This window comes from Phyllosticta citribraziliensis (genome assembly GCF_038025025.1).
Source record: "Phyllosticta citribraziliensis strain CPC 17464 chromosome Unknown J3D65scaffold_2, whole genome shotgun sequence".
Classification (NCBI taxonomy): Eukaryota; Fungi; Ascomycota; class Dothideomycetes; order Botryosphaeriales; family Phyllostictaceae; genus Phyllosticta; species Phyllosticta citribraziliensis.
Window position 1 is genome coordinate 1,333,731 of NW_027117339.1, and position 24,099 is coordinate 1,357,829.

The 24,099-nt window shown below is 54.4% G+C and overlaps 9 protein-coding genes across 9 annotated transcripts; 3 read left to right on the forward strand and 6 right to left on the reverse strand.

Moving 5' to 3' along the window:
• Window positions 1-40: 40 nt before the first annotated feature.
• On the reverse strand, window positions 41-5,366 carry J3D65DRAFT_613699 (MYB and HSA domain-containing protein). The gene is made up of 5 exons (XM_066799137.1): window positions 5,164-5,366; window positions 4,862-5,008; window positions 1,845-4,783; window positions 1,637-1,794; window positions 41-1,584 (listed from the first exon to the last, which is right to left on the reverse strand). Exons 1-5 carry the CDS (start codon window positions 5,217-5,219, stop codon window positions 514-516), a joined length of 4,371 nt encoding a protein of 1,456 aa, XP_066658696.1. The 5' UTR covers window positions 5,220-5,366; the 3' UTR covers window positions 41-513.
• On the forward strand, window positions 5,253-7,138 carry J3D65DRAFT_644209 (60S ribosome biogenesis protein Mak11; the record flags this gene model as incomplete). Its single annotated transcript, XM_066802139.1, has 4 exons — window positions 5,253-5,292; window positions 5,397-5,411; window positions 5,451-6,436; window positions 6,533-7,138. 4 exons carry the CDS (start codon window positions 5,253-5,255, stop codon window positions 7,136-7,138), a joined length of 1,647 nt encoding a protein of 548 aa, XP_066658697.1.
• Window positions 7,139-8,216: 1,078 nt separating this feature from the next.
• Window positions 8,217-11,150, reverse strand: J3D65DRAFT_613703 (transmembrane amino acid transporter protein-domain-containing protein). The gene is made up of 2 exons (XM_066799138.1): window positions 8,778-11,150; window positions 8,217-8,719 (listed from the first exon to the last, which is right to left on the reverse strand). Exons 1-2 carry the CDS (start codon window positions 10,893-10,895, stop codon window positions 8,552-8,554), a joined length of 2,286 nt encoding a protein of 761 aa, XP_066658698.1. The 5' UTR covers window positions 10,896-11,150; the 3' UTR covers window positions 8,217-8,551.
• A 125-nt stretch (window positions 11,151-11,275) lies between these two features.
• Window positions 11,276-15,868, forward strand: J3D65DRAFT_613704 (amino acid permease-domain-containing protein). The gene is made up of 4 exons (XM_066799139.1): window positions 11,276-11,942; window positions 12,159-12,750; window positions 12,798-12,963; window positions 13,011-15,868. Exons 1-4 carry the CDS (start codon window positions 11,453-11,455, stop codon window positions 15,816-15,818), a joined length of 4,056 nt encoding a protein of 1,351 aa, XP_066658699.1. The 5' UTR covers window positions 11,276-11,452; the 3' UTR covers window positions 15,819-15,868.
• Window positions 15,869-16,079: 211 nt separating this feature from the next.
• On the reverse strand, window positions 16,080-16,758 carry J3D65DRAFT_664791 (uncharacterized protein; the record flags this gene model as incomplete). Its single annotated transcript, XM_066802775.1, has 4 exons — window positions 16,080-16,355; window positions 16,409-16,606; window positions 16,666-16,684; window positions 16,733-16,758. The coding sequence occupies 4 exons, from the start codon at window positions 16,756-16,758 to the stop codon at window positions 16,080-16,082; spliced, it is 519 nt and encodes a 172-aa protein (XP_066658700.1).
• Window positions 16,759-19,415: 2,657 nt separating this feature from the next.
• On the reverse strand, window positions 19,416-20,452 carry J3D65DRAFT_214777 (uncharacterized protein). The gene is made up of 2 exons (XM_066794521.1): window positions 20,084-20,452; window positions 19,416-19,927 (listed from the first exon to the last, which is right to left on the reverse strand). The coding sequence occupies exons 1-2, from the start codon at window positions 20,331-20,333 to the stop codon at window positions 19,590-19,592; spliced, it is 588 nt and encodes a 195-aa protein (XP_066658701.1). The 5' UTR covers window positions 20,334-20,452; the 3' UTR covers window positions 19,416-19,589.
• On the reverse strand, window positions 20,453-21,992 carry J3D65DRAFT_214776 (uncharacterized protein). The gene is made up of 4 exons (XM_066794520.1): window positions 21,947-21,992; window positions 21,239-21,732; window positions 20,918-21,187; window positions 20,453-20,864 (listed from the first exon to the last, which is right to left on the reverse strand). Exons 2-4 carry the CDS (start codon window positions 21,534-21,536, stop codon window positions 20,572-20,574), a joined length of 861 nt encoding a protein of 286 aa, XP_066658702.1. The 5' UTR covers window positions 21,537-21,732; window positions 21,947-21,992; the 3' UTR covers window positions 20,453-20,571.
• J3D65DRAFT_690473 (uncharacterized protein) lies at window positions 21,757-23,019 on the forward strand (the record flags this gene model as incomplete). Its single annotated transcript, XM_066803907.1, has 2 exons — window positions 21,757-21,855; window positions 21,980-23,019. 2 exons carry the CDS (start codon window positions 21,757-21,759, stop codon window positions 22,574-22,576), a joined length of 696 nt encoding a protein of 231 aa, XP_066658703.1. The 3' UTR covers window positions 22,577-23,019.
• Window positions 22,703-24,055, reverse strand: J3D65DRAFT_214787 (ATP11 protein-domain-containing protein). The gene is made up of 3 exons (XM_066794522.1): window positions 23,760-24,055; window positions 22,919-23,702; window positions 22,703-22,828 (listed from the first exon to the last, which is right to left on the reverse strand). Exons 1-2 carry the CDS (start codon window positions 23,933-23,935, stop codon window positions 22,919-22,921), a joined length of 960 nt encoding a protein of 319 aa, XP_066658704.1. The 5' UTR covers window positions 23,936-24,055; the 3' UTR covers window positions 22,703-22,828.
• Between the last annotated feature and the right edge of the window lie 44 nt (window positions 24,056-24,099).

Sequence of the window (24,099 nt, forward strand, 5' to 3'; positions counted from 1 at the left end):
TTCACAACACAGGTAGACATTTCTTTGCGATGATGATGGTGGTGGAGCCAAGTCCGGCCGATTCAGGAATCGGCCCATTATCTGATTTGGTTTGCTCTCTTTCGGGGCAACCCATAAGAGGAAGCAACGCCCCCAAAAACGTCTAGTAGTGGCACAAAACGCTCGCTATCATAAAGCTCATCAAAGGGGGGGGAAACGAAAAGAGGAAAATAGGAGGCGCCTGCGTATCCCGTCTGCCCATACGTCCGCCGCTCCAGTGGGGAACAAAGGCCAGATTGTGTACCACCATCGCATGGCTTCTTTGGCTCCCACACCCACGTGAACGCCCTCGGCCACGCGCCTGTGTTGTTCCCTGGATGGCAAACCGCTCCCCAACATCCAAACCTTTGGACATTTATAGTATCACATATAGGAAAGAAGGCCTCCATTGGCGTGAAGAAAACAGGTGGTGAAAAGAATAAAGCACGCTCCTCAGGCCCCGAGCGTCGTAGGCTCGACCGCCTCGAGTACCGCTCATCGGCTGCCAACTTGGCTCTGCTGGCTGCCTTGAGCCTGCATGCCGGGTGCTCGTGGACTCCCCTGGTGGCCGTGAGGGTTTTGTGGCGTTGCACTCCTACTCTCGGGTCTCACGCTCCCAACACCCGGGCTAACTTGACCACCCTGACCCGAGTGTTGCTGCTGATGTTGCTGTCGTTGCAACATTTGCTGCCGCTGCAACTGTTGGAAAGCTTGGTGTTGAGCATTGCCGGGGCTCACACTGCCGCCAGCGGTTGCAAGGCCTGCGTGCTGCTGAAAGGGGCTCGGCGTCAAGTGCCCTGAGGCACTTGCTGCTGTGCCAGCTCCAGTAGCACCGGCTGCAGCGTTCAAGGCATTCTGGCGCGCTGAGGCCATCTTTTGACTGATGCGGTCCGAAGCCATACGTGACGCTGCCTCGTGTGACAAGTTAGGATTTGAGACTCGAATCTCGTGCGTCAAGTTGGTAATTTGCGGAATGTGTCCGCTGGAGAGTGCCTGTGGAAGGGGACTCTGAACCGCGGCCGTCATTCGCGGGGATTCAGAAGAGCCTTGAATGCCATTCATCCTGGGAGTGGTTGAATCTGTCCCGTTCATCTTGGGGGCTCCAATGGAGGCCGCAAGCATGGAAGCTGATGGCATATTGCCATTCATGGGCATGCCGGCCAAGTTGTTTCCTTGTGCCATCTGTTGCTGCTGCTGCTGCTGCTGTTGTTGTTGTTGCAGTTGAAGCCTCTGCTGATGTGTCAGGTTATTGAAGTTTTGTCTTTGCAGGGCCATGCGCATATCCTGAGTCTGCTGAGGCTGAAGACGTTGTCCCTGCATGTTCATTTGCATTTGTGCTTGCGGCATGCCCTGCACGCCCATTTGCATGCCAGGAACGCCGTTGGCCATTCCCTGCATCTGGGCTGGATGTGGGCGGCCTTGCATACCCATACTTGGATGTAGCTGCCCATTTTGCGCCCCTTGACCCGTATTGGGCTGACCGTGAGCGTTGCTGGGAGTTCCATTGCGCTGCTGCGCGGGTCCGCCAGGCTGACCAGGCATCTGACCGGGCCGCGCCATGGCTTGCTAAGATGGGATCAGCTTGGGCAGGATGGGGACTCTGGAGTGGTAGGCTCACTCTTTGCGCCATGAGCATCTGTCGCCGCATCTCCTCTTGACGCTCCTGCAGCTTCTGCTCACGGTCATACTTGAGTTTGGAAAACTCTTGGGGCGTGTAAACACTGGTCTTGACCGGAGCGGCTTCGTGAGCCTTGCGCATGGCAGCAGCTTTTGCGGCTGTGTCATGATTAGCGAAAATCCGCCAATGCAACGTGATCCCAACCTACCCTCCTGCTGCTTGTGGGCCGCAGTCTCACGCTTGCGGGCTTGCTTCCTCATTGCATCAATCAACGCCAAGTATCTCGTGTTTTTGCGTCTCTCAACGCGAATGGGCTGGGCTGTGCGGCGGCGCGGAGGATTCATTGGTTGGCCATTTTGCTGTGCTTGTTGTTGTTGGGCCGCTTGGTACTGTGCTGTCACGGTACGAGCAGCAGCCTCCAATCTCGCGTGGTAGGTCCGGAAGTAAGGAGTCTTGCCCATTTCGCCTGGGAGCCCTTCGAGCTGCATCCAGCGTTCGAAACATTCCCAAGGCGAGCGACGCTCGGCCCCTGCGGTGAACGTGGATGACTGAGCCAAAGCTGTCGCCACGAGCGACCAGTTGAATTGGTACTCCTTGACAAGCGCTCGAAGCCGCTGGTCCTCGTCCCACAACCACAACGATGGATTTCTCGACTCGAAAAAGGCTGTAGACGGCATGGGAAATTCCGAGGGAGGTCTGAAAGCGTGTCCAGCATGTAATCGGTCCCGCACGTGTCGATTTTCTGGGAGAAACAATGCAACGTCTGATTTTTCGGGGGATAATCCAATCTTTGAGAAACGGAGGCTGGGAGTGGAAGCGTTCGATCGTTCAGAAGTTGTGCGCCTGTGAGTGCCCGGCGCCTCTTCATCCTCTTCAAATTCGTAGCGGCCTCGTTTGCGCGGAGGCTCCGTAGACTGAGGCACAAATTTAGAAGTGACAACCTTTGAGACCGGGATAATTTCTGTCTCTGGACGTGTTGGATGGCCAACAACTGAGGGAGACTCGAGGCCTTCGAGTTTGGATTCGTACAATGGAAGCTCCGAAAAGAGCTTCTCGGTGGCCGGAGTTTTGTCAACATTCGCAACCACGTCATCGTATCCCATAGAAAAGACCGCGGCCGGCGGCAATGACCCATGAAGATTGAACGGGATCTCGTCGTCTTCCAGAAAAGACTCGCTTTCGGTCTCGGTCAATCCTGATGCAACAAGTTCAGGAGGGGAGGGAATGTCCTCCTCCATCTGGCCCGGGGCTGGGCGTTCGCGGCGCGGGCGCGTGACCTTTACCTGCAACGAAGCACGCTTCTCTGGGGAAGCAGTGACCCAGTCTGCGCACCACCTGGCCATGTTGCGGGCTGTTGCCATCTTCCATTTCCTTTCTTCGCGAAAGTCCGTTCGCATCCATTTCATCTGGGCAAGGAGACTATCATGGAAAGAGGCAGGTCTAGGAGGCTCGGGAGACTTTTCCATTTGCCGCAGCGACCAGCGGTTGGCATGCTGTAGAGTGTAGATCCGCTTAAGAATCTTGTAGTCCTGCTGTTCCCGAATGCTAGCATACTTGTTGGATGTCGTGTAAGTTTTCGTCGCTCGCTCGAGAAGCTCGCGGCAAGAGTTAAATGGTTGTGAATGGGCCTGAAAATCGAACATTCCAATCAAGTAGTCTTTGTCGGGGTCCTGCGATGCTCCTTGGAGCTCGGCCCAAGCCTTGTTTGTTGCCAAGCCGTCCCTCATTACTGGAGTTTTATCATGCTTCGCAAAAATGACACCAGTAGTCCTGCTCTTGACCTTTGTCCGAGGCTCAGAATTCCGCGTTCTCGCAGTAGCCGCGGACGGCGGACATTGAATGGTTGACCCACTGGCACCACTACGTACTGCGAGTTCAGATGGACAAGGTGGTTTTGTAGGCTGGTGGCTAGCCCGTCTAGATTTTGGCGCTTCCAGATCCTGATTCGCTTCCGGTTTGGCATCTTCCATAGTTGTGTCCGGAAAGCTAGGAGCAACTGAACTCCCTTGCCGCGGGGCAGGTTCATTACCATCATCCCCTTGTCTTGAAGGCGTACTCTGGACAGCATTGTTGATCAATTCGGCAGGGACGCTCTCCTTGCTCGCATCCCGAGAAGGGGACGGCGTCTTTTGTTCTTGGCCGTCCTCAAGAACAGCACCCTTCGAAATCCTTGGCTCCAAGACAGCTTCAATCCCTTGTTTGGTCAGGTCGGAGTCGGGGAACTTGGGACTACTCGGAACAACATCTCGGACTTGTCTGATAGCCTGCTCCTCTTCAAGACGCAGTTGAGCGTCTGGTGTGGCGTGTGGCTCAGTCGCAGCCTCCTCTCCCTGGGTTTCAGGAAATGGTGAACCTGAGGCTTCAATGCGCTCACTGCTTGGTGTCTTGCTCGGAACGTTATGGAAAGTAGCTTCGTGCGCGGAAGCGTCGTCTGGGCTTGTTGCAGGAGAATGCTGCTCCGCTCGCGAGGTGTTGGCGGAGTGGGGACCCAATGTGGAGGATGGTGAAGAGGCGACTTCACCATTTCCATTTTCTCCTACAGCAGTCAGATGCTCCTCCTCCTTGCTTGTGCGTAGAGCTGCCCGTTCTTGAAGGCGTTCGCGTATTCGTTGCTCTTGAACTTCCTTCGGCGGCAAGTGAATGGTCTTTGGTCTTCTCACAGGTTTCTCCTGCGCCTTCTCCTGCGCCACTGAGTCGGTGCGATTGGGCGAAACATGTTTGAGAGGTGGGGCGACTCTCAGGGGATTTGCGACAGGTTCATCGACTCCAGTCGTTGAGTCTCGCAGTACGGGCGCATTCGGTTTCTCCGGCTCAGTCGTGGGTTCCGATGGCGCGACAGGAGCGTGTTGGTCGTCGGTAGGGCGAGGTAATGATTCGTGCTCGGGAGACTTGGGTGGGGTAGTTGGAGCAGGTGGTGATGGCTTTTCAACATCCTTGGGGGGAGCCGGGGACGCGACACCGACTGGCGTTGGCACGTTTGCTGGACGGTCTTTGGCGCTCTCCGGAAGGTCACTGGTAGGAGGTGGATTAGGTTGAGAGGGCGTAGAGACTTCTATGGCTTGCTGTTGAGGAGAAGGTTGTGGGAGTTTGGTTGGTAGTCGAAAGAGAACAGGAAGCGGAAGAGATTCTTCTCGAAAGTAGCGACCTCTGGAGGTGCAGATGAGCATCCACGAATTAAAGCCGATGCAAATCGTGCAATGGAGAAGAGTCAAAGGTCAAACTTACTGTGCGATTTCATTTTCATCCAGAAAATTGGATTCGCGGGCATCAGGCGTCAGGGCGAGCTGGGTGGGTGGTGCCAGGCTTGAATTTATGTTTGCAGTGACGGTGTAGAGCTCCCGAAGCTTGCGTTTCCGCGATTCCCTAGAGTTGCTGCACGACCCGCCCCAAGTCAGCGACTGGAAATGAGATAACTCGACAACGCACGATCGAAAAAACACACGGAGCGATTTTTCTTTTTCGCATGGAAGCATAGAATAGATGCATGGGGAAATCTTTCACAAAAAGAGGGTTGTAACGTGACTTACAGTAACTCATGGCGTTTCGCTGCTTCCGCGCTCGAACGAAAGCTTTCTAGGGACATATGAGATGAATGCCCGATGGAACGACATCCGTCATGGGTATCAAGCGCCACGGCGAGGTTTTGTGGCCAAAAAGTGCGAACACGGTGATGGATTCTGGTTCTTGGTGAGGATCGTGATTGCCGGGCGTCAAGTACTGGAGTTGTCGGCGAGGTCGGTGTCGCGCCGCCCCCGAGCAGCGCATGTCCCGCCGGGTAAGGGCGCGTTGTGACTTACCGCCCGCGGCAGAAAAGTTCCAGTCGCTGAGTCTCCCTCGTCTCCGTCTCAGCTAGCCCCAGTCCGCAAAAAACACCATCCTGCTCCGGAAATGGCAAAGAGGAAGCTTGACGCTGTTGACGCTTCGGCGTCCAAGAAACCTCATCGCGCAGGCTCTTCGAATTCCGCCTCATCTCCCGATGCGCCCGCGGAACCCGTCTCTCTGCAAATCGTCACCGGCTCCTACGAGCGCGTCCTGCATGGTCTCATCGCAACAGTAGAGCCCCAGCCCCAGGCCCAGACCCAGACCCAGGACAAGCCCGCCAGTTCGGTCAAGTTCGCCGACACCTTTCTCTTCAACGCTCACGCCTCTGCCATCCGCTGCATCGCTCTCTCGCCGCCATCCGAGGGCTCAGATCCTCACTCCCAAAAAGTTATCCTAGCCAGCGGCAGCACCGACGAGCGCATCAATCTCTACAACCTGTCGACCGCACCACCCCCCAAAAATGCTCAACCGTCGATACCTAGCCTTCATGGCACTGCAATCACCCAAAATCCGAAAAATCGAGAACTCGGAGCCCTGACGCACCACTCCGCGACCATTACCTGCCTCAAATTCCCCAGCCGCTCCAAGCTATTCTCCGGCGCAGACGACAACTGTGTTTCGATATCAAGGACACGCGATTGGACCATGCTTTCGAGCATCAAAGCCCCAATACCCAAAGCGCAAGGAAGGCCGAGCGGAGACACCGCCGCGCCGGGCGAGGTTCCATCTGGCATCAACGACTTCGCAGTGCATCCCAGTCAAAAGCTCATGATCAGCGTGAGCAAAGGAGAAAAATGCATGAGGTTGTGGAACGCCATGACCGGAAAGAAGGCCAGCGTTCTCACGTTTGACCGCGATCTGCTGCAAAATGTGGGCGAGGGTAGGTGGTCATCGGGCGAGGGGCGCAAGCTAGAATGGGATCCTGAAGGCGAAGAATGGGTAGTAGCTTTCGAGCGCGGCTTTGTCACATATGGCCTTGTAAGTCACCAACCCTGCCCAAATTCCCAAATTTACCGCCCACTCCCCAGCGAAAACATGGGTACGTACCAGAAATGCTAACCAACTATGTCTCAGGATTCGCGCCCTAAAGCCCAAACCCTTCCCCGCCCAATGACGAAGCTCCACCAACTGCACTACGTTCCCAACCTCCCGTCGTCTGCTGGCCCCGTTCTCGCCGTCTCGACCGAAGACGGCCGCATTCTCTTTTACTCTTCCGCCTCCACCGTCACCCCCGCCGCCTCTTCAGACGCCGTCAAGAAGGGCCGCGAAGTTTCGGTGCCCAGCTGCAGACTCCTTGCACAGCTTGGTGGGCGGACTGCAGGGCTCACCAGCCGCATCAAGGACTTTGAAATCCTACCCGTGGCGGAGGGCGCTGATCGGTACTTTATCATTACGGGCTGTAGTGATGGCGCAGTGCGAGTATGGCGTCTGAATGGAGAGGACCTGTTGTCTGAAATTGAGGAAAAGGACGAGGCGAGCGATGCCGTAAAAGAGAAGGGACCGAACGTCAGCAACACCCTGGGCGCGAAGCAGGTTGGTGAGCTACTGGGCGCGCACGAAGGCGGCAACCGCATTACGTGTCTGAAGGCCTTTGTTATGACAGGCGCACCGGAGGAGGCGGACGCCTCGAAGGAAGAGGAGGACGAAGCCTCAAGCAGCGATGACAGTGACAGCGAGTAATTCCACCTGCATCAGCATCGGCATTGTCCAGCTTCAGCACTGCGGTTCTTTTGGTCTTGATTGTTGAAAAAAGCGCATGTTTGAGCGAGTTTCTGCCATGGCCTTTTTGCACCGCAACTCTAACGATACCCTCATCCACACGTAGTTTCATCCATCCAACCTAGCACCCTTCGCATCCCAATCCTTTTACGCGCCTCACTTTTTGGTTGCAAGATTGCAGCAGTGTTTCGAGACTCTTCTTCCCAAGGGATTCGCACGTCTTCATCGCGCGCCTCACGCCACCATCTAGATCGCAGCACCCTTAGACGGAGGACTCCTTGCCCAACCAAGTATAAAATTACCCCCCCTTCGAGTTGGTAGATTGTAAAAGTCGCCGATATCGCGTCGCGAACTTACCAAAGATTTTCTCTACTGGTGTAATTACTGAAAATGTTCTCCACGAAGGCATTCTTTACAGTAGCGCCGGGTTCTCTCAGCCGCAGCTAAAGGATCAGAGACGATATTTTTCACTTTCGAAAATTTCCTGTACAGACTGCAAAAGCCAGCTATGCCATCAGGCTAACATGCCACCATCTAGGCTGTGGTGCGACACCCCATCACGAGGACCTTCCATTTTGCTTCTGGGCTGCGCCGAGGTGGTGGCGACCTATCGTACCTACCAACCGCCGGCGCGTTGACACCTCGTGTGTAAGGCACGGCAGGCAGACGAGGGAGCAGACGGACTGGTCCGTAGCCGGGAGCCGGACGGACCCGTGAGACCAACTCAAGGCAAGGTAGCTCTCCGTCCAAGATAGTTGCTGGCCAGACTAGCAGGGGAGGGGCGCTTTCGACTGTGTCTCATCAATCAGACGCGCTCGAGGCACGCGTCTGTGACCAATTTTATTTGTCTACTTTTTGGCCCCGTGGCGTTTCTGCCTTTAGCCATATGTTCACTTCATGGCATGTTTGTGGATATCGCGGGGGGGACAGATGGGCACCTGACGACGCGTAGAAGCAGCCAGCAGCTCTTGCTCAAAAAAGGGGGAGAATATAGAAGCGCCAACAGCAACCATGGCGGCAGCTCTTCATGTCTTAAGTCCTGAAATTTCAAAATGGAAATGGTCAATTCTTCAACTTATGCTCTAAAGAGGTATTCTAGTCGCGCAAATTCGCTTTCTCAATCTCGCTCATACGCTTCCCCTCATTCTGAACCAATCGTGTTCCAATCCAAGGCTATGGTGCCAGTCAAAGAAGACTCTTCAACACAGTAGCAGGAGATCGTGACGTGAGGGAGAAAATGGTGTTTGTACACAGTCTGTCTAAGTAAGAGGCGTCAATAGTCGTAATGATGAGTGGGTCCAAAGAGTGCTGGCCAAAAAAGAAGGAGCTGTGTCAAATTGGTTGGAGAGTTGGTGATTGGATCGAGCTTGCGGATCATTTTGAATCGCAGTACCCAGGAGCTTTCGCACTGTCGCCGTTGATCCAGCTGCTGATAGTAAGAGTGGACGTATAGGCCATGACAACCATGCCGAAGATGCAGAGAAAGACGTCGCTGAAGCGTTGCCAGAAGGTGCGAGCTACGGCGCGGTAATGCAACAGGGGCTGTCACTTTGGTTAGCATCTTTCTCGAGTTTGAAAGACTCTGGTAGGGATGGCTCACCGGATAAATGTACACCAACGGCACACAAGCAAAGCTTCCAACAAGAGCAACAAACTTGTCCAAATCTCCAGCACCAACCCACGCAATCAAGGCGCAGGCAAAGACCATGCAGAAGCGGAAAATGTTCTTCTTCCACTTGATCCAGGGGTTGAACTTGCCCGTCTTGCTGAAGAGTTGCTGAGAACTAATCTCTATCGCTGGGAAAATTTGCAGCGGAGTCGACAACAAGATGGCAAGGGAGTATATGAATTGAACGCCGTTGACAAACTTGTTGTCTTGCGGCATGTTGAGGATGATGACGGTCTTGGTTTTTGAACCAAAAGCCGCGTATGACAGCGCGCCCATGCTGACGAAGATGACGGTAATGATCACCATGACGATGGCGAGGACGCGCGGGAATTTGGCGGGGTGCTTCATGCTGGATTGGATGGGGATGATTAAGCCGATGCCTTCGAATGTAAAGATTGCGGTGCCGATGAAGAGCGTCCAGCTGTTCGGGTTGAAGTTCTTGATGTCGGCGATGCCGTGCTGGGCAACAAGGGTCAAGATATCATAGTAGTACAGGTAGACCAGGCCCAGAACGATGAATGCATCTGCGATCAAAGCGAGTTTTTGGATGTGGTTAATGTTGCGGTACAGCGACAGAGGGAGGAAGATGACCATTTGCATCAAGATCATCCACTTGATGTCGATGAAGGTCTTGCATTTCGAGACAGCTTCAATGAAGGCCTGGAGATTTTCGGACACAAAGACGATGTATGCCGAGGAGAACCCGATTTGGCTGACCACGAGGGAGATGTTGATCAGGTTGCGCATCCACTTGCCGTACAAGTGGTAGCCCATGTCTCCAAAGGACGCATGCACGTACAAGCGAGTCGTGGTGAGCAGCACGAAGCAGTAGTAGCTGAGCGCTGCGACGAAGAGCAGAACGAGGTTGCTGAAGAGCATGCCACCGTTGAGAAAGGCTCTGGGCAAGAAGAGAACGCCGGTACCAACGAAAGACTTGAGGAGCAACATGGCAGCGCCAGAAGGACTGCCTTTGCCCGAAGACCTCTCTCTTTTTCTTCTCCGCTTCTGACCCGGCGCCAGAAGCGCACTGTGCTCGGTTGGACGTTCTCCCTCGTCGCTGGACTCACCGGCCGAGCCTTCGTAATTGTCGGACGAGAAATATTCGTCGGGCCCCAGTGCTTCGTCGTCCTCTTCGAGCTCCTCACCAGCAAAGTGTCCGTACAGACTGAGGAATTCGATGAAGTTATTGGTGAAGACCTGAGGGTTCTGCGTTGCTTGCCTGCTGACACCATTGGAAGGCCCGGACGGACCAGGAGAGGTGCTGTCTGCAGTCCTGCGAATGTAGTTTCTTCGGAACCCACCTGGTTGTTTGATGGTCTCGATGTCCAAATTCTGGTCTCTCGGCTTGGGGCGCGCGGCATGAAAGCTGCGACTTCTTCGGGTGTGTCCGCGAGCTTCGGCTTCTTGCTGTTCTGTCCAGCGGTAGATTTGCCTGTGGATATCTCCTCCCTGAAGCTGCAGACTGCTGAAATCTTCTTCGTCGACTGCATCGTCGTCGTAATCCGAACCCTGTATGGCGCTGCGCTTCGGAGACCCATAGACACCTGCAAGATTGGTGCCAGAACCCCCGCCCCCTACCAAGTGTCTCCTTACGATTTCATGGTCCTCCAACCGTGCGCCTGGACTTCCGCCTTTTCCAGACCCCAGTGATCCATAATTTGGATTGGACAGACGGGCCGTTTGGTCAAGCGCTGGGGAGACAGAGCGGAGCGGAGGGGTGATGTTGCGGGGAGGTGTTCCCCCACTGTAGGAGCTCTTCAGGGCATTGGCCAAAGCTGATTCTCCAGGTCCCCGGTACGACGACTTGCCGCTCTCCAGGCCAGGGAGCGGGGTGCGCGATTCTGTCGCATCGTCTGTTTGCAGCTGTTGGGGGACAGGTACCTGGCGAACGGGCGGAGTGCCGACAGAGGGTATGGGAGAGCCGAGGCGAGCCATCGAGTTGGCTCTCAACGGTGAGCCATCTGGTTGGAGACGATCTCTCGTGTCCGACGACGAGTTAGGCGCAGGCACCGGCCGCGGCTGGGAGTCTTCGGAGCGCTGTTCAGACATGGCTTGCGGGATTTTCGACGGACTGCAGGCGAATTGTACGCAGATGATGCAGTATCAGCCGGACGAGGGAAGGCTGGTTTGAGCTTGGGAGCTCGGCGGGCGGCGGTAGTTGCGGCAGAGGCTCAGAGGAGCGTCAAGTGCGCGCAGCGAGACGCGGAGCTGTAGGGAGAGCCGGAGGTGATGAGGGCGCAGTGAAGAGGTTGAAGGGAGGTGGGAGACGACGGAGAGAACATGGCCATGCAGCGTGGATGGGATGCCTCGTCAACAACTGAACCTAACCGCGGCTGCGCACCTGGTCATGTCCGTGATTCAACGGGCCCTCTGATTCGCCGCCGGAGCCAAGGCCTGGACTTCATGCCGCTACCACTACCACAAAACACCGCAGCAGCACCATTAATCCTGCACATCCCTTGACTTTGCCCGTCGCCGTCAAGAAGGAAAAATCATGTCGGCCTCCAACGTCATTACCCGTCGCCGCTGTCTTTTGTCCATCTGTCGCGCCCACGCTCTGTGCTGACCCGCAGTCTACTCTGCTACCCTCGCTGCACTGGACGGTCATGTCCTCTCGCATGCCTCCCAAGTCCCACTCCAACTTCGCCACAAGGTCCGCGCAGGACTCCACAAAACAGCTTACACGCCGCTGGTCCATCTACTCGATCCAGCAGACCGCCGAGACTGACCCTCTGTTGGCTCCTCCACGAACACCGAAAAGCACAGGTACTTCGCGCCCAAGTAGTACCGGCTGGACGTCCTTCTTTTCAAATCTCCTCGGCACCTCCAAGAACACGCCCTCGGCCAGCCGAGCGACGTCTCGGGCACCCTCAATTGCGCCATCGGTAGGACCCAGCGCGAGGAAGAAACGCCATGTCCGAAATGTTTCCTCCGCCTCTGGGAGGCGGTCTGTCTCGAATGCGGAGACTGCCACGTCTGAAAAGATGACGACTTTCACAGGCGTCTTCGTTCCCACGACCTTGAACGTTTTGAGCATACTGATGTTCCTCCGCTTTGGATTCATTCTTGGCCAAAGCGGACTTTTGGGCATGATGGGTAAGTCGAGGCACGTCCTGCTTTGTCTTTCATACCAGACGCTTTGTCTCCACCACTATTGCATTCAAAAACAAAGCCGAGGCCGAGCATCCAGCCTTATATCGCGTTTGTTCCACTGGGAGCCTTGGCTTACTTGGTCCCTGTCATTTGTGCACATTTGCGCCCCGTCTACTTTGATTTAAATACTCCGCCTGGGTGATGCTGATTGGCTGACAGGTATGCTCATTGCCTGTTACGCCATCAATCTCCTGACGACCTTGTCCATATCTGCCATTGCAACCAATGGCACTGTCCGTGGCGGCGGTGCCTACTACCTGATATCTCGTAGCCTTGGCCCTGAGTTTGGGGGCTCGATTGGCGTTGTCTTCTATCTAGGCTTCGTCCTCAACACAGGAATGAATGCCGTCGGTCTGGTCACCTGCTTCACGGGCAACTTTGGCTCCTCAACAGGGACCCTGGCGCACTGGCTGCCAGAAGGATTCTGGTGGCAATATCTGTGGTCAACAGCCGTCCTAGTCATATGTACTGCAATCTGCTTTGCAGGAAGTGGACTATTTGCCCGGTGCAGCAACGGCCTCCTCATAGTCCTCCTTGTTGCGACGTTTAGCATACCAGTCTCTGCTATAGCTCGTGCCCCTTTTGAGAGCAAGAAATTCGGCATAGAGTTTACTGGCTTGAGCCTTGACACTCTGAGAGGCAACATGCTGCCGCACCTGACTTCTGGAGCAGCCGGCAGTCAGCTAAAAGGACGAGAAACGTGGCAAGACTTGTTCGGAATTCTCTTCCCTGCCACTGGAGGCATCTTTGCGTGAGTTTGAAATCCTCTTTCCCGCTAGCCTTGACTCAATCTCGTAGGGGCGCATCCATGTCGGGCGATTTGAAAAGTCCTAGCAAATCAATTCCAAAAGGCACGCTCCATGGACTCGCCTTGACATTCGTCACATACACGGCCGTGATTCTGGCTATGGCGATGAGCGTGACGAGAGCTTCTCTATATCACAACGCTAATGTCATTCAGCTGGTGAGTGTCACAACATCTCTCATGTCTTGGGCCTTTGCTAATTGTAGACCAACATTTCCGAGACACTCATTCTATTGGGAGAGGTTGCTTCGACCTTTTTCTCCACCCTCATGGGTGTCATTGGCTCAGCCAAACTTCTCCAGGCCCTCGCGCGAGACAAGCTGATTCCCGGACTCTCGATATTCGGCAAGGGCACCAAGGGTGCTGATGAGCCCATCTACGCCATCATCATCACTTACGCCCTTTCTCAAATTGTCATGCTCGCAGACATCAACCAGATCGCCTCGTTTGTTACCATGACTTATCTAATGACGTTCATGGTGACAAACTTGGCCTGCTTCTTGTTGAAGATTGCTTCGGCGCCCAACTTCCGGCCGTCATTTCACTACTTCAACTCGTGGACTGCCGCTATTGGCACTGTCATCAGTGCAGTCATCATGTTCTTCGTTGACGGCTTTTCGGCAACGATTTGTTTCATTATCCTTACTTTCATTTTCCTTCTCATTCACTACACGACTCCACCAAAGCCATGGGGCGACGTCAGCCAGAGTCTGATTTACCATCAAGTCCGCAAGTATCTCTTGCGCCTCCGTCAGGAACATGTCAAGTTCTGGCGACCTCAGATCTTGCTCTTCATCAATGACCCACGGCGGCAGTACAAATTGATTCAATTCTGCAACTCCATAAAAAAAGGTGGTCTTTTCGTCCTCGGCCACGTCATCGTCACCAACGACTTTGCTGGTGCTGTTCCTGAAGCGAAAGCACAACAGACCGCCTGGAAGAAGTACATCGACTTTTCCAGGATTAAGGCATTCATCAATGTTGTAGTATCTCCGGACATTGAGTGGGGAACACGAAATGTAGTTCTCAGCGCAGGCCTCGGGGGCATGAAGCCTAACATGGTCTTCATGGGTTTTTACAATCTCAACGACCTTCGGACGCATCCTCTGGCGAAGCGTTGCTCCTCAGTCGCATCTCGACACAATAACCCACCAAACAACAGCCTGAAGCCGAAGAGCAAGAGAAAACAAGCCGAGGAGGACAAATTCAAGGGAACTCTGCCCACCGATGCCATCCGGAAAGAGAGTGCCGTCAATCCTCGCAGCTACGTCACCATTCTTGAGGACTTGCTCTTGCGGTTGCAAATGAACGTGGCTATAGCCAAGGGCTTTCAAGATTTGGACCTACCATTTCCAAAACCCTCGACGGTCGAAAAGTGCCTTGGCATGCTGCATATGCGAGAGGCAGAAGAAGAAGAAAACACGACCAAGTACATTGACCTGTGGCCCATCCAGATGGCAGCAGAGATTGCAGCAGCTGGTCCAAAGAGCTCTCAGAGCGTCTTGACAACCAACTTTGATACATACACTCTAATTCTGCAGCTTGGATGTATATTGAGCACTGTACCCTCCTGGCAGCGGGCTTATACACTTCGCGTTGCAGTCTTTGTCGAGTACGAGTCCGATGTCGATGAAGAGCGCCGTCGCGTAGCCACCCTGCTCGCCGACCTCCGAATTGAAGCAGAAGTGCTGGTATTTTGGCTTGCCTCTGGAAACCTGCAGACGTATGAGATCATTGTCAACGGAAATGTGTCTCCCGAGTACGCCGAAGTTCCCAAGGAAGTGGAAGAATCATTGAAGGACGAATTCTGGTGGGAAGATATGCAACGTCTCCGCAAGAGCCAAAGAGAACCGGCCACGCCTCAAGAGGAAATTTCGCGTCTTGAAGGTTTCCTTGAGAGCGCGAGCAACTGGCCAGGCACTTCATTCCTGCAGGGAGATCACGACGCCAAGCCAAAGCGATTCGCCGACTTGAAAAAGGCCCTCAAGACAAGACGCAGGACAAGCATGAGAAGTTTGAGGCAATTTGGAGTCAATTTGAACATGCGCACGCACGGACTGGATTTGGCCGGCGCAGAGTATGCGAGCGAGGATGCGTTGACGACAAGTTCGGACTCGGATGTCGAAGACGAAAACGCCGTGGCCAGCACCAACGAGGAGCCCGACGAGGTTGCAAGCGAAAACGACGTCGACGAAATCGAGACATGGAGCTCTGATGAGGAAGACTTGTTGCCACTGCGACGAGCCATTAGTGATCAGAAGGACACCAGAGACCTCGCGATGCCGAGGAAGGCCATTGGTCGCGGTATCATGCCACCCCAGCGAAGCATGCCAGGTACTGAAAACCAGCGTCCACCACATGCAGGGCAATCCAGCCAGCCGAGCAAGGACCTTGGACACCCTTCTGACGCCACAGTTCGCGAGCAAATCTTTCCCAAGTTTACCTCTCAAAAACTGCCAGAGACACAAGTAGCCACCGATGAGACTACCGGCCCGTCAATCATGTTTGCCGAACCACATACAGCCGAAGACCAGCGCCTGCGAGCCTCCATCTATGCTCGCGGTACCTCGCCTGCCCGTGGCACTGGAGCGTATGGTTATCAAGCCGACGGCGCTGCGGGAGAGTCTTCCCAAGCGCAAACGGCGGCCAAGACTTCGGCTTCCTCGACACACAGCCGCAACGACAGCCGAAGTCAGGGCCAGAGCGTAAACCAAAGCCTAGTACTACCTCTAGCAGGCCTACCTCCCGTCGGAACGGCAGCCGCGTTACCGTTGTCCTTCAACGACCTGCCGTGTCGGGCGCAACACTTGATTCTGAACGAGTTGATCAAGAAGGAGAGCGGGGACGGGGAAACGGCTGTGGTGTTCACGACGCTGCCGAGTCCCGTCGAGGGGACCTGCGAGAGTGAAGAGTCTTCAGTGCAATACCTGAGCGATCTTGAGGTCTTGTGCGATGGGCTGCCGCCTGTCGTGCTTGTACACAGCAACAGCCTGACTGTGACTATGAATTTGTAAGGCGCGAGGGTCAGCGGGAGTAAAGTGCAAAAGCATGGGCATTAGATGGGCAGCATTATGGAGTTCTTGTTGCATTCTCTTCAAAAGCATGGAATCAAACAAGCTTCTATTTTCCGAATTTGACTCTGGGTACCTGGCACACAGCTTTCCTCCGTCCATTGACGAGCCACCATGACGGTTGCAATCGCCTCAGAGACCAAGGCGATCCGTGTCAATCCCAGATTAATGATTGCCAGCGCAGGCTAAAACCTCGGCAGCGAATTAATCGCCCTTAGCAGGTTTGAAGAACTGATGGAGGGTCGTCTGTCTTGCTTCGAGTACCTGAACAGGCTTGAAGTATCGGTCGATAGTCATCTGTCCGTTCTCCAGGCCCTTGTTTGCTGCGCCAGAAGTGTCTCCCGTCTCTGGTGTTGATTTGGCCACGGTATTCGCACTTCTACGAGCTGAAAGGGCCTTAAAGGACCATTTGACAATGTCCAGAAACGCGCGCATCTCGGTAATCACCTTGGTGTCGTTCGGATGCGGGTCCTCCCGTTCCTGTCGTCTGCGTTAGCCAACCTCTTCGTCTCCCAAGTTCGGTCTCTGCTCACAGATTGGACAGCTTCGTCGATCGCATTAACAGCATGAAGTGCGTTTGTAAAATGGTAGCGAGGACCTCCGCCAGGCAGCACGATGAGAAGGGCCTCGTATCTGGCTCTAGAGTACAGATCCAGGTCGCTGTGGAGGAGCACTTGTTCGGCCAGGTCGCGGGCGATGTCGGGACGTTCATCCACGACTTCCTCGTCGATCTGTTGTTTTTATCATTTCAGTCGACCGTCCCTCTGAATTCAGGTCTCGTTTTACGTACGGCTGCCTCCTCCGACTCTCTGAAAGCGCCGAGAGTACTTGAGCGCACAAGAAGGCTGAGAGCTCACATGAGCTCAGGGAAATCAGAGGGCATGTCGACGAACGCTTCTTCGACGTCCAAGGGAGTCGTGTTTGGTGGTGTCAGTGGCCAGGACGGACGATGGATGGAAGTTGAGAGGGCTTGGTTGAGCGGAGGACCGCAGATTTGTCTGACAGTGTGGTAAAGCAGGTGAACGGGTACCTTCCTCATCGGCGTGTTGACGCGCCGCCAGCTTGCGCATTTTGGCCTCACTTGCGCCGAAAAAGAGGAAGTCGTCCAACTCGGAGCATTCATCCCCCCACCTGCGCACACTACTTGATTCTGACCTTTTTCGTGCCGTCACCTGCTGATCCTTCTCCAGCATCTCGGTCTACCCTTTTCAACAAGTTTTCTTACTTCAGGCTAGCATGGACTTCAGTAGTCGGAAACGGCGTTCGTGCTCACACTCGCGACCACAGCGAGACTCCCACTTCGCAGACCTTTTGCAACAGAGAGCCACCAGCAAGAGGGTACACTACGATCGACGTTGAAGCAATCTCAAATCTGTTTTCTCCTTTTCAGGGAAATCTTCAACGAGCTGGAGGCGGCGAACTGAGGAAAAAAAGGGTATTCTACGTAATCCTTTCGATCTGATGATGTTGAACGAATAGCTTACGTTGGCGGTTCCGACACGTAACAATTCCTTGACCACGTCCGTGGAGTGCGTAGATCCAGTGAAAGAGAGGGTAATCAAAAGAAGAGTATTGGAAATTCGGCCAGACGCGCAAAGAGATATCTCTTCTCTCGGGGCTCAATCTTCTCAAAACCGAGTCTTATCGAAATTCCGCAAATCACATCATCAAAGTACCAGGGTCCGGCTCTACGGTCAAGCTTTCCACCACGAATGACGACGCTCCTTGCCAACCAGATATTCACATCTGTCTCGCTTTATTTCCCACTACTCAATCAGCGCCGGGTACAACAGAGCGAGAGTCCGGACACGACAGCCGCGCCGCGCGCCCTCGCGCTTCGAGGGCCAACAACCTTAACTCTTTTTTCGGCCCCTCCCACGGCATCTCCCCAAACGCTTGCTTGATTCAAAGATATGCAAGCCATCGCCTTTCGATCGGAGACAAGCAAGAGGAGGGGGTAAGTGTTAGCCAAGCTTTCCGTACGCGCAGACAAAAGCGTGCAGCATGGAAGAACGCTTTGGGCCTGAATATTGGGTGGGACTACTCAGTCCGAGTCTGCGGTGTCCGCCAATAGCAGATTGCGTCTTCCGAAACAAAAGAAATGCGTTTTGAAATCCATCGAATCTTGTCATCTCGCCTTCTTTCTTGTTTACCCAGGAAAAGAGCGTGTCGCTATTTAGGATAGATGCGCCATCATCCAACTCACCATGGCAAAAGTGCGTCTTCTTAGCTATAACGGCGAAGAGACGAACGGAGGAAACGAGAAACTTCGACACGCGACTCTTGAAACGCTGCTTAGCGGACGGGAGAGACGGTTTGAGTAATTTGCGGCTCCACTCTGCCTTCTCATCATACTCACCTCCCCAGCCCACGGTCTATCCGCGCCCGATCCAAGCCAATCGCATCATTCTACGCCAAAGCGATCTAAAAGACCGGCAAGCAAATGGACACGATTCAAAATCAAGCAATAATCAAGCACTCCCAATCCACTGATCGACGAACCAATTGTGGCTTAAAAAAAAAACAATACAACCACTCCTCCTAAAAGGAATCTCCCGCAGGCCAAAGCCGGCGACCAAGCGTGACCCTCGGTGGACGGCTATCAGGCGACGAATGGAAGAGCGTGCGTGTGGAAAGGAGCGCGCGTCACACGAACCCGGCTCAGACGCAAACTTTCCAGACGCTCGAGCAGCAGCAGCAGCAGCAAACTCTAACTGCGTTGGGTGGCGCGCAGCATGAACGCAGCAATCGGTGTCTACAGGCTGGCCGACGGGCGGGAGAGGAAAAAAGACGCGTGCGATTGTACGGCAGGCCGGCAGGCGTGGAGCTAGCCGCGCCTGTTGTGGAAATTGCTAGCTCTGGGCAGACGAAAGGAAAGTCGGCGAATCCAGTTGGGCCAAGTATCCGATGCTCGTCGGATGGATGGGGCAAAGGAAATGGAGCGCAGACGGCGACGGACTGCCGGATGCACATCACTGCGATGGATGGTGACTCCGAGAGCCGACTGATCGACTGGGCCGACGGCCAGATGGAGCGTAGAGAGAAAGTGACGGAAGCCTTGGGACGCGGGTGAGAACCTTCTGCTTCAGTTCGCCCCGGGGGGCAGTCAGTCGGTCGGTGCAGCGTCGATTGTCAGTCGACTGGCTGGCGCTGGCCGGCTGGCTTGCTGGGTTATGCTGCAGGCGGCCAGAAGTGGCGCCAGAGAGAAAGGCAAGATTTCAGGTACGAAAGCTACTCTTGCACGGGGCGGACGGTCGACGAAGCTTATCAGACGCCCCTCACTCATCCCAATTCCCCCCATTCATGGAAGAGCAGGTTCGGGCGCGCGAGCGAGCCAGCCCTCGTGATCTGGACGTCTGCTACTGAATCCCAGATCTACTTTTCGTCGATTATTGGAAGCAGTTAAGCATACCTGAAAGTGGAGGTCAAGATGTATTGACAAGTGGAAACTGAAGTGCGTAATAAATGATGCTATTAAAAACTACCGTTATGGCAAGCCATCGTCACTAGTACGACGATGAGAGAAGCGAAGAAAAAGAGTCTGAGACACTTGCCGCCCGCCGTTTCGTTGCTTGCGAGAACAAACGCATAGACCCGTAGATCTAGGTAGAGCAACATGAACATCGCTAGAACATACATACTTCCTTGCGGAATTCACATACTGCTTTCCCTTGCCCTCGCATGGTAAATATCCCAATTTCGTGAAACCAATCTCTACATACCAAACGCCATGGCCGCAGCGACAGCTCCGGCGGCACCGACCATCTGCCCAATCGCGGCAGTTGCCGCAGCGCCAGTGAACACAGAGGGAGAAGTGGGCGTGCCGACCGGCGGCGTGTTGTTGCCTCCAGGAGGAATGATGCCAGTGGGGATGGTGACGTTTGGAGTGATGGGAGGCGTGACGGGGGGCGTCGTGACCGGCGTCGTAGGCGGCGTTGTCACACCAGCGGGAGCTCCAGCACCACCTTCCACATTACCCTGGACTCCACCCTGAGATCCACCCTGAACGTTGCCTTGAAGGTTGCAGGCTTGTTTGGCCTTGTCTTGGAGGTCTGTCGATGATGTTAGTACGTTGTTATTTAGCAGTGTGATCAAGGACGACGCGAAAATGGTGGTGGATAGGTGCAACAGTGATACCGCTCGTCCCTTGAACGCAAGAAAACATGCTGGCGGGTTGACTGGATACGCGGAGGACGGCGGAAACTCACCCAAGAGCTGATTTCCTTGGCAGGAACCGGGGTTTTGTGCCAGAGCCTGGACTAGGAAATTCGACACAAACCCGAAGCCAGCTCCGCAGACGCACTCGTAGTTATCCGCGGGCTTGCACGGGTTTTCGGGCGCTTGCATTGCTTGCTGGAAGTAGGTACCAGCACAAGACTCGGCGATGATTTTGATGTCTATGGTGGCAGCCACCAAAGTGCCGAAGAAGGCGAGGGGGACGACGTTGGCGATTCTCATTTTCGTTGGTCGACCTTTGATGGAGGTGAAATGGCAGAACGACTGGAAGAGTTGTCAAGTGACAGGCAGGACCAGAATTTCAAGCGAACGTATGGGCGGCTGTAGGTGGAAGGTAAGAAGTGGGAAGGGCGAGAAGATTTATACCGGCATCCGATAACGTTACGAGGTGCATGGTTGCCGTGCCAAGGTAGAGGCTGGTCTTTGAATCAGAATCTTGGGTACACCGGGTGACTTGAAGCTACGTTTGGCTGTCATTTTGCTTGGTTCCGAGCGAAGCCAATGCCGGAACGAGCGCAAAGGTGGTGTTTACGGCGCAGCGGTGGGTACCTGACAATCGAGCAACCCATTTCCTTGCCCGATCTATTCCGAAAGTGGTAACTATCCAGCCTCGAAGACGCCCTACCCGGCAACGACGACGACGTGTCAAAGCAATTGATCGAACTGCCTGCCACCAATGCCGTTGGCAGTGCCGGTGGCAGCATCGGCGCCATGGTAGCCTGCAGTGCACAGACAGGGCTCGGCGAAGGCTTCCTGTCCAATGAGTAAGTTTGGAGACGTGAAGTTGTAGGCAGAAAACTATAAACCTGTCTTCCGAAATTGGACCGACCGCAACCTGTGTCCCGGGAGACGCAGTGACGATGTTGGCTGAGGATAAAAATAGAGTTCAGCTTCAAGAAACATCTGCATCTGCAAGCAACCCAGCATTTCGAAGCGCAAGACAGTTCTCGCTCCGGCGGCATGCCCGTCATCAGCAAGAGTGGTCTGTTCAGCGTGGAATGAAACGCCAATCTGCGGATCGCAAACACCCTCAAGAAGTCCGTTTCGTCTCGAGCTTTGATGTTGTGTGGGTGTGACTCGACGCAAGCTTAGCTTTGAGTCGGCATGCGGTGGTTGACGGCAATTACCCCAAAGTAAGGCGTCCGGAGTAACTGCTGCAGCTGTTGAGAGCCAATAGCTTGCGCCATCTCCATCATTTGAATTTTCAACGTCCGGGTCGCTGCTGCCGGTGTCGACATCCAACAGTGTGCAACTCCGCCTGGAGTGGATGGTCCATGTCAAGGGTAGTGCGCTGCGCCCATCACCGCTGGTAAACTCGGCTGTGCATGTTGATCCCCGGCGAGCTGACAATCCCCAGGTGGCGTAGAGGTGGTGGAAAGATGGCGAGGCAACGACAGGTGAGGCATCGTCGGCGCGGGAGGGCATCGAAGATTGTTGGCGGGGTTGGGCTTAAGGTTGACGTCCAGACTGGGTATCGCTGTAAAAATCGACGAATGTCATTCGCAATGACGCGTCGGCCCTTTGAGCTTATTCACTGCAGCGCAAATAGGGATCACAACTGTCCCAGACGCTCTCCTCGGTGTCATGGCAATCAGACACGTCGGCGCTTGTCGCATCGTCGCTTAACCGCACATCAAAGTCAGTAATGTTCCAATCAAAAACGATTAGCTCCTTCGCCCTCCTTGCTCTCAGTGCCCTTTGTCCTGGATGGGGCAACCCGGATTCAAACTTCAAAGTTAAACGGGTGAGTGTCGTATCTTGACACGTCCAAGCACGAAACTTTCTTCTCAAAGCTGTTTTATAAGAGATTGTGAACAAGAGCGAACTGCACATACCTGTAATGACCTCATCTTGACGCTTGGTTATAGGGCCTACCTAATGTCGCTCCGAATCTCGAGCGGCGCGCTGCACATCCTGTCGAAATAGTGCAGCCGCAAAACAATGATCCCAATGTTCCGGATTATATCGGTGCTATCCCTCCTGTTCCGGATGCGAAAAACGAAGTAGATGATGCTGTCGAGGCACAAAGACACGACTATTCGCCAGACGAAGATGCCCCTATTCTCAATGCCGGCGCACCTCCGCCCGAGGCGAATCCGCCCGATGAAGAAGGATTGCCCCCCATGACCGAGGGTACTCCCCTCAAGAACATTCCCACGGGGACTGTCAATGAGACTGGTCTCGTCGGATCGTATACGACACCAGGTGTGGCTGTTCCAACTACAACCGAGGGGGCAAATTTTAGCATCAGCGTGAGCACAAGCGGCACCGTTGAGATTTCTGTGACGGTGTCCGTAAACACGACTGGAACCAGGCCGTTTGTCGCCACGGCAACTGGAACTGCAGGCAACAGAACTTCCCACGGGATACCGTCAGAGAAGATGATTGGGGCTTCCAACAATCTATGGATTGTCTTTGGCACGCTCTGGATGGGCCTGGGCGCCGGCGCTGGATTGTTTTGGTAACATGCGAATCTTGGAACTAGGAGACTGTGATTGAGCAACGCGACCAAAGCGTGACAGACATGGTGAGAAAATGGAATAATGAAGCGGAAGATTGGATGAAAATGTACTTAGAGGAAGCGTGGTTACATCGATCCGATTGAGGAACCCTCCCAAAATGATGACACTTCCTTACCACTTGCGTACTGAACTCGGAGATGATCTTCGTGATACAAACATCATCACCATGAGTGGAAACCCCTTGTGTCTAAAGACCTGCAGTATTCAGTTCACGTTTCCAGGCACATACCACCGCTTGCCAAGCTTCGTTCGGCATTGGATATCTTGCAAGCCGACGTTGCTTACTCATATTTTCTCTGCTTCATCTAGGACTTCGTTCACCCTGAACGCGCTGTCACCACGAGTGAACATTTCTAGGAGCTTCTTGCGGCTGCCTCCAGCTTCTTCAGCTTGCAAGCCATAGAATTTCTGTAGGCACATGAGCAACCATTTCCCTTCGTCTACCGACACACCACGATGGGGCATGACGTTGCCTTGGACAAGGACAAGACCCTTGGAACCGGCCATATCGGCGTGGAAAGAGACGGTCGTGTGTGGCGAAGAATATTCAGCGCGAAGCTTGTATTCGGCGAGGTGGGTGAAGAGCACCGTCGTGGTGTTTTCGGTGGGAAAGGTCCATTGCATAAAATGAATTTCGGCGCCTTGCTCTCCATTAGTTTCCCGCGGTAGGGGAAGAATGAACTGCGGGTGGCGGCGCGCGTTGTGATGGATGTTTTCCCACACGTCGGTAGTAAGGGCAGCACAGAGAGACTGCGAGTTACTGGCATGCCTAAGACGCCACAAGACTTCGATTTCCTTTTCAGGCAGGTCGGCAGTTTTTTGAACGTCGATGAAAGAGTCGAGGGTCTTTACGCCGGGTGGCGTCTTGGAGCCCGAAGCCGAGGGCTGCGTCGGGGGAGGTGGCGGAGTGAATGGCGGCGGGTTGGGTTGGGACGAAGCAGACGAGATTGCTGACTGCTGCTCAGGCGTCAACGGTGCCGTAGCGCCAGGGACAGAGGCCTTCTTTCGCAAGTCGTCGATTTTGTCCTTGTATGCTTGCTTGAGCTCGCCAATGTCCTTTTTGCCCTCTCTGTCAGCCCAGTGTCAGCCTCGGTGACCAGAGGTTTTTTGTATGACATGGCCCTACTCTTTCGCCTTGCGCTCCAGCTTCTCCTTGTACTTTGCCAGAACGCGTTCTTGGGTGCCGTGGGTCGCGAGGAAGCGCACGTCGTGGACTTGGGCCCATCGTCGGTGAGCGAAGCGAGGGACGGTCAATGGCCTTGTGAGGAAGTGCCGAACAGCGGGGACCCGAGCGGACGCCATGATGCGAGATGGGGTGGTTGGAATGATAGGACATTCTCTGGGTGCTTCGACTCGGAAATACCTACACGACAATGACGCCGTTCCGTTCCATGTCCGTAGCTTATCGCCGCAGTTATCGCCACGTGACTGTGGACGGAACCGGAATGGGCCGCGGGGCGGGAGTC